This window comes from Nanorana parkeri, unplaced genomic scaffold, assembly GCF_000935625.1.
Source record: "Nanorana parkeri isolate BGI_ZX_2015 unplaced genomic scaffold, ASM93562v1 scaffold183, whole genome shotgun sequence".
NCBI lineage: Eukaryota > Metazoa > Chordata > Amphibia > Anura > Dicroglossidae > Nanorana > Nanorana parkeri.
The window spans coordinates 1,553,512-1,567,747 of NW_017306451.1; the positions used below are offsets into that span (position 1 = coordinate 1,553,512).

At 40.5% G+C, this 14,236-nt stretch overlaps 1 protein-coding gene across 1 annotated transcript; it reads right to left on the reverse strand.

Annotated features, from left to right (window-relative positions):
- Positions 1 to 12,667: 12,667 nt before the first annotated feature.
- On the reverse strand, positions 12,668 to 13,810 carry FOXE1 (forkhead box E1). The gene has a single exon (XM_018555104.1). It carries the CDS (start codon positions 13,808 to 13,810, stop codon positions 12,668 to 12,670), a length of 1,143 nt encoding a protein of 380 aa, XP_018410606.1.
- Between the last annotated feature and the right edge of the window lie 426 nt (positions 13,811 to 14,236).

A 14,236-nucleotide genomic window follows, 5' to 3' on the forward strand; every position in this document is an offset into this window, starting at 1 on the left:
GTTTCAAGAACACTAAAATTGTAGTTTGTATACCTTCATTTCCTTCCATAGGTTTCCCTCACTTTAATAAAGTGGTGGATTTTTTAACGGAAAAATTATCCTGAGAGCTACACCGCTAATAGTATAGTTATCAGTTAAGCCACTCTTGTGAGGAAGATATCCCTGACAAAATGTTTCTTACAATATAAATTGCATCTATATTTGTGAAATTGTATTGCAAGCACTGGTATGTAGAAAACATTGGCTAATTGCAACTGTTTTATTACGTTTTGCTTGCTCAGTATTCCTCTTATAAATTACTTTAGATGCTCTATTCCCAGCACAAGTCTGGTTTGTTGTTGGAGATAAAATAAAATGTTACTACCAAACACCACTAGAAGTGGTCATTTTACAATTAAAAAACATTTCTCTGATCTGGAAAGGTTCTAAACTAAGCACAATATACTGTATTGCACCTGTCTAGATTTGGCTGCACATAATTACAAATGTGTTTTTAAATAACCCATGAGGACTAAATTCTGGCATGCACTATATGCAATCCACAACACCCTGCAATGCTGTTGCTTCTTCCTTTAACCTCTTTCACATTCCTAGTTGTCACCTTTTGAATGATGGATGGTCCAAACGGCCAACAGATGAGAGCGCAATGTGTGTGAGCAATCAATCACCAAGCAATGCTACTATGTGGGAGGAAGATAACTTTGTCACATGCTCCCTATACCCATTAAAAACAGATATTTCTTCCTGGTAAAGTAAACTTAATGTCTTCTCTAACTACCTGCCTTGTGTTTAAATTAAACCTGCCATAAGGGAAATATGTAGGTGGTATATCCTTAAAATGTTATGTGCCTGGCAGACCCAGAACAGATATACAGAGTAGGCCTTCAGGCACTCTGTTTGCTGTGAGCATTCTGGTTCCAAGACTCAGAAGTATTGAAGCCAGAGACAGCCTAGCAATTTCAGAGCAATACCAATAATGTCAGTCTACATATTTTTCTCCTGATGGGTGTATTTCAATTTCCACAACCTTTTATCAAATCAACTTACATTTCTCATGTTCATACATATCCACTAGGTGGCAATATAAGAAAAGCCATTTCGGTAATGGAAACTAAATTTGTTTGGTTCAAGTTATATACAGAGAAAGAAGGCAAAGGACCCACTCCTGCCACACCACCAGTTAAGAGAACAACAAATAATTAATTAGCTAAAACATTTCACCACTCGTATACCTTGTATTACCTTTTTAAAACAACAAATGCAATATTTTAGAGGTTGGATGAAAGATTTAGTGCACTATAACACCTTTGGCAGTTATAGTAATTTTTTTATACAGTTGTGTACATCAGACCAGAAAAGGGACAACTGAAGAGGGACTAAGCCCCCTTTCGCACGGGCGCTATCCATTCCATTCAACAGGGGATCCGTGACGATTGGAGCAGTACGGAATGGATGTCACTTGTGAGATATCCGTATCTATTCAGTTTTTTCCTTTTATTTTGCAATGGAGAAAAAAAAAATGAGCTGTACAGACCAAAGGTAGGTTTATGGGCAGCCGGGTGTATGCAGACATGTCCTTTTACCTCTAATTACCTCAGATCCATCACTTTCAGGATGCAAACCTTCTCCATTTCTAATCAAACTCGGAGGCAAACAGATGCGTCCATTTACATCCTGCTGCCCATAGAGTAAAGGTGCCCATACACCTTACAATTATCTGCAGATTTTCTGTGGTCAGATGGAAAAAGTGCAACAGATTGGTCCAGGTGGGGATTACTCCATCCACACAGTTTAGCGCAGATGGAGGAATCTGTTGCACCTTTTCCATCTGTCCACAGAAAATCTGCAGATAATTGTAAGGTGTATGGCTCGCTTTACATTGGGTTCCGATCAGATCCACCTGAAAAAACTGACAGGTAGATCTGATCCGGCTGCTTGTGTACAAGGGGTCAAAGGGATTCGGTTCCAAAACATGGATTGTCCCTCTGAGTGAGGGACAGTGGGAGCCCCCTCATTTTACATCAGAGTCCAGCCTCTCACACTAGGAGCCCCCTTAACATCAGAGTCCCTCCTCCACATCACAGGACCCCCTTCACATCAAAAGACTTCCTCACAACAGATCCCCCCTTCTTTACATCAAGAGCCCTCTTCATATCAGAAGCCCCCCGCCCCCCTTTCACACCAGGAGCCTCCTTTCCTAACAGAGCCGCCCCTTCCCCATTTCACATCAGAGTTCCCCTTTACATCAAAAGCCTGACAGCACCATAAGAAGGCATGATTCTGTGCATACATTTTGAGGCACTCCTGAGGAAGCCAGAAGGCACCCTGGTTGAGAAAGGCTGCTCTAGACAGTAGGTAAATAACAAATATCCCCAATTGGACACAGACAGGGATTTTAGCCATTTCATATTTTATCCAAAACTAACAAAATGTTTTGGCTTTAGATATACTTCAAGCAAATCTGTAATCATATAATGCAGGATCGTTGTAAAATAGATGGCAAAACATGCAGAAATCATATTTACTTTGCACAGAGTGCGCAACTCTGGACATTACTCAGTGCCAGATAATCTCTTTATAACAACTAATTCCATGGGATCTGTTTTACCTGCCAAAGGGTTTCTATTTCTGTTAAACCAGTCCCAGAGATTTACCCAGCCTGTCTAGCAGTGGAGGAGATCTGATCTTTATCTCTTCCAGTTTAATTTTTACTTACTTCTCAACCCCTACACTGTGACTGCACAGCGAAAGGAGAAACAGCACACTGTTGAGCTTAGCTCTCTGTCACGCTGATCTATCCTCCCATCAGCATTCTCCTTGAATCTAATTGACTCCTTGTGCTGCCTCTCCCTCCTTCTGCAGTGTACAGTAGACTGCAATAGACTCATACCAAATCAAATTCAGGTACTTACAATACTAGTATTGAAAACATAAATTTCAATTAAATGATTGAATAATGTATTGATGATACAGAGCCACACTTTTTTTTTTAATCTGCCTGAAGTTCAGCTGTAATTTGAGAACTACATGTCTAAATACTCTTCTGTTAGTGGCATTTTTTCTATTAAACTTTAGCATGGGAGCCAGTCAAAAAAGTAATTTTTTACTCAAAAATAGCACCGTGATAAAGATTTGTATGCACACTATTTACTGGAAAGGTATGTGGTCTGTACCTGGAAGATTATACAGGTTTGACAGATATTTATCTGATCGAGGTGTGTCAAATCTGTATTGTGAAACATCATGTTTAAAAATAAAAATTCAGGAACTTCCGCAAGGAAAGAATCACATATGTACAGTATTTGCCTCATCATGCGTTAACAGTTTCTGCTCCAAGTGTAAATGTATGTAATGTTTTATATTTAAGATATTTTTGCATTTGTGTCCTTGCATTTATGTTACCTTCAGACCTATGTGTTGCAGTAACGTGCGTTTGAATACACAACAGTTTGTGCAGTGTGGGCAAGGCACACACACTGTGGCACAATACAATACAGATGCCATGTGTTGTGGTGTAATGCATTACAAAAAAAGTAATTGTTATTTTTTTTAGGTGCATTGGCAGCCCATTCCAAATAAATGAACTGCTTTAATGCACCGCACATTATCGTCAGCAGATCCCAAAGTTCTGAAGGTGGTGTGTTTTAAGCATGCTTTCCAAAGAAAAACTGTTACCCAAGGCAGTAGGGTAAACAGGCATTACCAGTGACCATGATAAAAGAAGCAGATCCTTCATCTCCTGTTGCTTTTGATAAGATATCTGGCTGTCTTTGGCCATGCCTAATTAGAACCTGTGCTTTGCCCAAGCACCCAAGCTAAAAAAAGGTGGGACTTGGTCATAATCAGGACGTAAGCTAGCCATACATGTTTAGAATTTTGTTCATACAAAATTATGTAATAAATCGTTGGTAGTAGTATTCAATGATGCCATCATTAGGTCAACTCATTTCGTTTGAAACTCTTTAAAAATGTAATCCAGACCTGCTACTTGAATGGAATTCCAGACCAATTAAACAAGTTTCTTTTATTGTATGAAATCAATCAAAGAATAATGCAAAGCAAGGTTTGTTTTAATGTATAAGTATATAGTATATTGCGTATTAAGAAGTATATTTGTATGTCTATATAACGGAAAATTGTATACTTACCTATCGGTAATTTTCCTTTCCTGACGCCAATACATGGCAGCATACCAATGGGTTTAGCTCTGCCCCTCACCCAATCACAGGACCAGTTATACTATAAATTAAAACATGCCTCCCAAGGCAGCCATTCTCCTAACCAGCCCTCAATGCAAAAGCCATGGGAGGGTCCCGTATGCTGCCATGTATTGGCGTCAGGAAAGGAAAATTACCGATAGGTAAGTATACAATTTTCCTGACACCAACATGACAGCATACAAATGGGACATAGCGATCACACAACCAGGGAAGGTAATGCTGAGATATTTATCTGTTTACACAATTGTTAAACACATCCATGCATGTGATCATTCCAGTACAACCATAGTTTCTGATGATGCAGCTGAGTCACGGTTTCTTCAGAGTCAGAAGACCAGAGGGCCAAGCAGGTGTCTTCAACATGCTGCCATGATGGAGGCGGCATCTGAATATGAAAGGACCCCAAGAGACCATTTCCTGCACCTCAAACTCTGAAGATATGGGGGGAGGCTTCCCTTATAAGATAGCATTTACCCACCTGAACAAAGGGAACTTGGTGACAAGGAGAGGCTGAACCTGTGCGGCAGGCCAGAAGCAACCAGCAAGGTGAGGGTAAAAGCCAAAAAGATTCTTAGTATAACAGGTTTGAGTAGTGAGGACAGAAAAAAGGATGGCTGCCTTGGGAGGCGTGTTTTAATTTATAGTATAACTGGTCCTGTGATTGGGTGAGGGGCGGAGCTAAACCCATTCGTATGCTGCCATGTTGGTGTCAGGAAATATATATGTGTGTGTGTATATATATATATATATAGATATATCTATATATATAGATATATCTATATATATAGATATATCTATATATATAGATATATCTATATATATAGATATATCTATATATATAGATATATCTATATATACAGTATATATAGATATATATGTATATCTATACATATATACAATGTTGCAAAAAGTATTCGGACACCCTTCCAAATCATTGAAATCAGATGTTCCAATCACCTTCATGGCCACAGGTGTATAAAACCAAGCACCTAGGCATGCAGACTGCTTCTACAAACATTTGTGAAAGAATGGGTCGCTCTCAGGAACTCAGTGAATTAAATTTCCTTGCTACTAAATATTCCACGCTCAACTGTCAATGGTATTATAACAAAGTGGAGGCAACTGGGAACAACAGCAACTCAGCCATGAAGTGGTTGTCCATGTAAAATGACAGAGCAGGGTCAGCACATGCTGTAGCACACAGAAGTCACCAACTGTCTGCAGAGACAATAGCTACAGACCTCCAAACTTTGTGTGCCCTTCAGATTGGCACAACAACAGTGTGTAGAGTGCTTCATGGGATGGGTTTCCTTGGCCGAGAAACTGCATCCAAGCCTTACATCACCAAGTGCAATGCAAAGCGTCGGATGCAGTGGTGTAGTTTGTATTGTTCTTTCACACATCCATATACAATACATAATCATTTATGTATGGTATGTTTGTGACCAAAATAGTTCTAATTGCAGATCAAACTTTTTCTACCATAGCTCTTCCTAGCGTACCTTTTCTAAATATCTTTCATTCAGATAAAAGAGGAGAAACATTTCTCATCCTGGCCTTCGATTTTTCTCATCACTACAGTCGAAAACGACCATTGATTTGTCCTCATTAGCTATTAGAAAATTGAACAAATGTTTTGAAAACAATTGTTTTGGAATGAAATTCTAACCATGTATAGCTAACTTTAAATAGCCGGTTATTGGATTTGGAAAGTGTAGAGTAAAAGTGGTAACTGATCGAATACAATAGAAAGATACAGGAATTTTGAGCATTCCATCATTGATTTCATTGTTCCCTTTTATATGGTTGCAAGAATAAGGCATGTCAGTGATTTGGGATCTGAATGCAGATTGAGGATAGGTTCACACCTGGGCGACTCCTGACCACGCGGCAATCGTGCACAAAACCACGCGACAAACAAAGAGTCACCCACCGCAGCCGATCGTGCTGTGGGTGCCATTATTTGGTAATGGCAACCCAGCCGGGCAAGTGGCGCGGTTAAGCGGCCCGATTCCACCCGTGCATATGAACACTATTGCGGCTAAAAAAGCTGCGCATTGTGTCGCAAAAAAGGTACATGTACCTTTTTTTTAGTGATTGCCGCACGAATGTCACGGATTGTAGTCCTTGGAATGGTGACTACTTTGCAATACAAACATGGGGAACAAAAGTAGTCACCCTCCAGAAGGAAGGACAGTGTCAGCACCAATTCAGAGATGATTTGAGGATCTACAGCCGAGTGATACACAAATAAGATACATTTTTGTTCATAGTGAAGTTACTTGAATTAATTTTTAGGATTTAACTCCTGAGTTTAGTGTCACTTTAATTTTATAATTTTATAGTGCCGTCCACCATCCATGATATGAACAGTCTATTGAGATAATTGAAGACTACTGCAAATCATATCATTTGTATCATATCATTGGAGGCATAACTACTGCAGGTGTCCCGGCCTGCCACTCCCACACCACCTGCTGAAAGAATGTGCAGGCTGACAGTACACTGTGCATTCATCATTCTGCTCTGCTTAGCCTGTGAACAGCAGTGTCAAGCTGCAATAAGATGTATGAGGACAATAGTGAGGGCTGAGGATGTTGTGCATTTTAGCTGTTTAAGGAGCAATCAATCAGCAGTCTAATAGGTTTCACTAGTCATTAACAAGTTAACTACATGTCTAATCTGAGCAACCGAAAATGATCAGGTTTCATGGGGGAATCCAAAGTCTGCCAGCTATTATCTGGCCAAACTAGTCACTGTTTGTCTTGGAAGATCAATTTTCATCTGGATAAGACACAAGAAGAAAGTCAATCTGTGGTGTCTGGATGGAGAGATTTCAACAGCCTTTTCCCTTTTCTTTATCTTTAGAAGATATTTGATAACATATGTACTAAAGGTGTTTTGTACAAGGTAGTAGCTGCATTGTAAGATTACGATTCTCTTAAAACTATGAGCACTGTCCTTGGAGTGCTTGATAGTTAAAGTGTACCTAAACCCAAAAATAAAAATGTTATATATTGCAGCTTGCCAATTCTTAGATGTCAAGGCTGCATTGGTTTTCTTTTTTTAGGCTTTGTTCTTTTATTTTTTGTCTGGTGATTTGGCCAATCTGTTCTTTTTCTATTTCCTTCAGTAGACCAAACTGCCCAGCAAATGTGTCCAATAGAGGGGAGATAAAACGTTTTATTTCTGTCGTCCGTGTTCCGCTCGAATACCTCATCATGTATAGACCAATGTGGATTTCAGATATCGTTCGTTATCAATACTAACTGACTGAATTTCGTCAATCGACAGAACGGATTTTCGGATTTGCGTATGTGCAGTGTTCATGTTGCGATTTTTCTCGCACGAAAACCCCACTAATCCATCGATTTTGGTACGATTCGAAAAACATTTTCCAGCCTGACCAATCGAGGAAATTCAGCCAGTTGTACAGTAATTCTGGTCATTCACTTCCCATCAACTGACCGATTATCATACGAAAACCTGATCTCGTTCAAAATTTGAACGATAAATATCCAAGGTGTGTGGGCACTTTTAGACAGGAAGTGTGTTATTGGCAGGATCACCAGGTGAAAATAAAGGAACAAAATGCAGCCACCATATTTAAGGATTGGCAAGCTGCAATATATAAAAAAATTTGAGTTTAGATATGCTTTAAGGTACAAATGAGCAAATAGACTTTGTTTTAGCATTATGTATAGACACAAAATCTTGGGAATGCTCAGGATCCTAAATGCTACTTAAATATTTTCCTGCACACTGCATTGCATCACTTGCCCCTTCCTTTTAGATCGTAAGCCCTCAGGGGCAGGGCCCTCATTACCATCTTGTCTTGGATTGTATTATCTTCCTTATATTGTAAAGCGTGCAAACTTTTGGAGCTACATAAATCCTGTATAATAATAATATTGTTTTTATTGCATTCACTTGGCATTTTTATATTGGAGGGGAGTGCTGCAAGATCGGCATTTTACATTTTAAATCAGTCCCTGAGTTAAAGATGGTAACATCGAGAAGGATCACAGCTGTAAAATATCGCTACTCTTTTCTTTGTATCAAGTTTTTAAATTCATGCATACAAGTTATAATGTTACCAATATCACAGCCTGACTCTTATTTCTGTTTTATCCCACTCACAGGGCCTGTTCCCACCTTTTTGCAATGTGGTACATGGTGTGATTTGGCACACCGCTTTAGGCAACCTACTGAATGCATGAAAAAATACGTCTTGCTGCATTTTTTGCCGTGTGTTGCATTGCAATATGCTGGGGTGCCCATTCATTTACATCACAATGCACCAGCGCACGTACGCTGGTATACCATGTGTTGCAGTAATACATGCATTTTTTTTTTTTAAACATGTTTTATTTATTTTGAATTTTTGCATAGAATTGTACATAGTATAATGCAGAAAACCCAAAAAGGGTGTACAATATAGATGTAACTGTAGCAAGTTAAGTATGGATATACATGCATTTTTTTAATGGCTATGCATCTGTGCCCTTAAGGTGGCCATACACTTTACAACCATCGCAAGACCTTAGTCTTGCGATGGTTGTAAAGTAATTAAAAAAACGTACGATCTGCCCACCTTGGACAGGCAGATCGTACTCTCGATCATCGCAAGCCCGCCCCCCCCCTGAGGGGCGGGCTTCCGATGACCACAATGCTGAACAGGCAGTGTGCGCACACTGGCCCGTTCGGCATTTGTCTCCCTAGCACCGTTCAAACCAGCCGAAAATCGTATGATTTTCGGCTGGTTTTCTAGCGTGCTCCTTAGACAAAAGACGTGCGACCGTACACTAGAAACGGTCGCACGTCTTCGTTCACACTGCTCGATTCTCGTACGATCGCGGGATCGAGCAGGGTATGGGCACCTTTAGAATGATGGCTTGGAAGGAGTAGCAGAAACCAGGAGCCGAAATGTTCAAGCTAGTGCAGCATCACTAAAATGATAGTTAGAAAAGAGAGCAAATGGTATCATAGTAAAGCAGGATCTCGGATATTACTGGCAACAATAAAATAGCAAACAATGAATCAATTAGCAAGTGATGTTATCCCTGCATGCAATAATTTACAGGGTTACTTTAATACCCAATGTGATTAAATTATCTTGTGCAACACTCACTATCAACAGATAAGAAGAAGAAATTGCTACATGTGGAACACTTGAGGGTTTATGGACTATAAAGGGAACTAGTCACTAATGGACTTAACTAAATAGCTGAATATTAAGTCCTAAATTATTTTAACTGTGTAGTCCCATTTATGGTGTCCAGAGGAAGGTAAAATCTCTCAGGTTACCCAGAGGGTTTACCTTCCTCTGGACACCATAAAGTGGACAGTTTTCCACTATGGGGAAAAAGCATTTCCTTTTTGAGCCCATAAAAGATTTGTGCATTTCCCTGGATTAAAATACTTGCATACTACCCATTACGGTAGTAATCTGATAACTGGATACTGTCAGCTGAAATCATCATAATCATAACAGATATGATTATTATATCATAATAATGATAAAATAATCATATCATGCTTTTTGAAGGAACTCTGTACTGAGACAAATATGTGGCCTGCCGCTAGTGAACTCTTAGGGTGCCCACACACCTTACGATAATCGTACGATAATCGCGGGAAATCCCGCGATCGTACGATTATCGTAAGGTGTGTGGAAGCAGTGCGACCTCTACTACTGTAAGGTCGCACGACTTTAAACTTACGGACATGTTCGAAAACCCGCCGAGCATCGTACGATGTTCGGCAGGTTTGTGGCATGTCCGTACGATAACAGCCGTACGGGCCGGTGTGCGCAAGCGCACACTGCCCATTCGGCATTGCGGTCATCGGAAGCCCGCCCCTCATGCTAAATGGACAGTGTGCCCGTGCGGCTTTTATCTTGCGAACATGCCACAAACCAGCCGCAAATCGTACGATGTTCGGCTGGTTTTCGAACATGTTCCTAAGATAAAAGTCGTGCGACCTTACAGTAGTAGAGGTCGCACGGTTTGCACACTCCTTACGATAATCGCAAGGTGTGTGGGCACCTTTAGTCATGTTGTTCCAATCAGGACTGCACCGAAGGTATTCGCCGCCTAAGCAATGTCGTTTGGAGGCCTTTCGATTGTTGTGCTGATTTGTGTTTGGGCGGGTGGGGAGTGGATGTCGGACCACGCTGTCAGCAGCTCTGTCTGGCATCCCCTCTAGCTCACTGATGTTGCTGGTTGCCAGGAGCTCTGCAGGACGCCAACCAGAGCGTCCAGCTCATCTCCTGGCAACCGGTGACGTCAGGGAGCTCATCGGGAAGCCGCACAGAGCATCACAGCTTTTCCTTCTGCAGCCCCAATACAGAAACTGCAAATCAATACAGAAACTGCTGTGTTTTCATATGCAATACAGGAGTGCATGCTAAAATGCAAGTATCACCAAGGCATAAGTCTGAAGGGGCCCTTTAACACTGTCTGAATCACTGAGCTGGAGCAAGTATGCTTTACCTTCCTCTGGACCCAAACTGCAGGAGCTGGTGCAAGACTGGACTTGATAGACGTGTCTTTTTCACCCTAGTTAAATACTATATGTAACATTCATACAAGCATGTTTATATATATATTCCAAACATAAATTGCCACTATATATTATACACAATTTCAATCGTACCATCCACAAAATACATTTTTAAAAGATGACATTCGCCAGCAGGGAAATCATTTGAGACTTCAGTGCAAGTAAACATTGTATGAAGAAAGTGCAGTTCGAACTAAACCCTTACTTTACCATGCTTATTCCAGGTCAGTGTGACGCCTAACATTCTGAATCCAGAAATTGGCAGAGTGGCTGCATTTTCAGAGGGTGATGAGCACTGAAAATTTCCAGATGACCCACTTAATTGTTATTGATTTGGCCATTGATGTGTTAGTGTCCTGCAGTTTATGCTAGACATTAGATTACTGCTAGCACATATAGAAATAAAAAGCACTAACGTGAAATGAACGAGTCTGACTGATTTGTATGACCATTCCTTTCCTTCTAAGAACTGATCACATCCTTCACTTCATCTATTACCTGATCTGACTGCAACTCATGGAAAAACTGAATTGGTTGCTGCGGGTTATGGCACTTTAGTCTTTAGCATTGTGTTGCATGAAAGCCTTCTAGTGTCTCCTCTACTGGAATAACATGTATAAAAGTTTCAGTTCACTTTTGCAGGATATGCTGCTTGGAAGCTTAATTTAACAGCTTGCGGTAACCCATGACAACCTGGCATTAGCTTTCATTAGGAGCTGATGAAAGTTTATTCTAATTGCTTGCCAAGGGTAACACATCCTAGTCCTTTTTGCATTATATCACTAAACCCACATCATATATTTGTAATAAATATCTAAACTATAAACTGACTCTTTTCAATTTGTAAAGTAAAACATTTTTCTTTTGGAATCTGTACTACCAAATGAAAGGATTTTTGTTTATTTGATGTGAAACAAGTAAAGATGTTGTGTACTGAATATCAGGGATCTGTGCATCGCACATATGCATATTTGTTGACATACAGTGCAGTACAGCAAGCGATATTGTCTTTACAAACTGTGAAAGTGAAATAAATGTTTTATTTGATAGATATATTATTATTATCTGTGTCAAGGAGACCAAAACATTTGCAAAGTTAAAGTATTTCACGCTTTATAGGATTTATTGGATAGTTCACCATATTATGGTTTTTGTTCTGTATATAATATACTGTATGTCTGCAGTGTCGATAGATGATAGATAGATAGATAGATAGATAGATAGATAGATAGATAGATAGATAGATAGATAGATAGATAGATAGATAGATAGATAGTTATATATACATTGCCTTCCAGGCCGCAAAACAGCAACGATCAGCAACAATTAAATAAACTTGGATGAGTTTTCGTCCATCAAAATTAATTTTATTGTCATTTCTATGAAGAGTATAAAAAGCATTCAGAAAACATATTCCCACATCCCGAAAAATAAGTGCAGTCTTGAGGACTTTACCACAGAACAGAGTCAATCGTCTAATAAACTTAGGGCATGATAGAATGTACAGTATATAATTGTATATGTTTAGTGTGTAGCAAATCCTCCTAGAGAAAGTATCAGTAAATCACATCAAATACATGTAATACTCTACAGCAGTAGAATTACAACATATTAACAAAAAGTCGTTACAAAATATAAGTTTCCTTTTTCATCCCATAGGGAATATTAAAAAGGATGATGAATACATCGCTTGTCAAATATTGCAGCTTTTAGTCCATCTTGCAGTTGTAAGAGCTTCAGGGCAGAAGTGTACAAAAAAATGTCTTTATTAATGAGTTGGTGTCTCTCTGAGTTCATTACACAGTAAAGAAGACTGGTACTATCAGCACAATATGGTGGGACATGTGCTGATAGGGTTATAATAAAATACAATCCATACATCATCACACTGCAGGCACAAACCTATCCATGTTCCCTGAGTAGGTGGCATGCCTTAGGTAGGCATTTGTACCTGCCAGCTGCCCGTTACTATTGTAGGCAGTCAATGAAGTGTACTGTCCAGGAGACATCCTGCCATAGAAGTCCATACTATCAGTATTCATCACAGGTGAGGTGGGCATGGGTATTCTGCTAGACGTGCCAAACAGCTGCGCGTTGCTGTGTGTGTATGAATTCTGATTGATTGGCAGATGGCCATTGGGTACTGGGTAGGAGTATGACATTGGGTTGGTGGACCTCTGAAGCATAGAGCTCCCCCCTGCCTGACTGTTGTAACCTGTGCTAGCGTAAGTACAGGAGCTGGAAGTGGTGGAGTTTGCATCTGGGCTCATTGATCTACTGGTCTGCTGCGTATGCTCCGAACCACTGGGGTGACCTATCAGAGTATTAATGCTGAACACTCTGGACTGGCCAGAACTGAAGGCAGGAGATGAAGAGGGATAATAGACGGACGTATGGGGAGCTATCTGCTGGGTATAGGTCGGGCTCATGGTCATGTTGGAATACACAGAGTTTGGATAAGATGGTCTGGAGACTTGTATAGATGGGAACATACTGGTGTCATGTATGTAAGCTGGATACGTGGTTACGTCCGTTCTTTTGAACCTCTTCCTTCTTCTTAGGAAGCTTCCACTGTCAAACATGTCTTCAGCATTGGGGTCCAGAGCCCAGTAGTTGCCTTTCCCAGGTCTGCCTGGCTCCCTAGGGATTTTTATGAAACAGTCATTCAGCGTAAGGTTGTGTCTGATGGAGTTCTGCCACTTCTTGGAGTTATCTCGGTAGAAAGGGAACCTCTCCGTGATGAATTTGTATATGCCTCCAAGGGTCAGCTTTCTCTCAGAAGAATGGGCAATAGCCATGGCTATGAGGGCTATATAGCTGTAGGGTGGTTTGCCTCTCTGCAGGGGTCTTTTCCTTCTCCTTCCCTTTGGAGTCTCCTCTGTTTCGCTCTGTTCAGTGGTCACGCTTGCCTCAGGAGCTGGCTCTCTCTCCACCTTCACAACTGGTATTGTAAAATTATTGGCCTGTTGTAGGTTAGTGCCAGCCCCAGTGGCTCGGGTAGGGGACTGGTGACTCTCTGCTGTCATCCTAATACAGGATTGTCCTCTTCAAAATCACCTTTCCTCCCCAATCAAACTAGCAGGGATCTTCTCAAATTTCTAGAGGTGTATTGTTGTATAATCCCAAGAATCCAGCGAGTGAAAGACCACCAAGCATGCCACTGTTCTATGACCGAGCTTGGGACCTCACCTACAAGTCTGCAATACACGTTTACGGTGCAACCAGATGAGTGCAGGAAACAAAATTCTTCTGTGTTTGTCCTTTGTCAGATACACCGAAAGTCTGTCAGCAGATACACCCGGAAACATGAATAATCCTCACACAGCCTCATACAGAAACCTGCAAAATTAACAACCGAAAGCAGAAAATTACTACAACTTTCATAAGCACTGTTAGAACAAGTTACTTATTCTCAACCTGCAGTATGCGTACCCCCAAGGGTATATCTGATA

Bases quoted from the DNA above. Each gene is read 5' to 3' on its own strand.
- FOXE1 (XM_018555104.1), bottom strand. From the start codon at position 13,810: ATGACAGCAGAGAGTCACCAGTCCCCTACCCGAGCCACTGGGGCTGGC.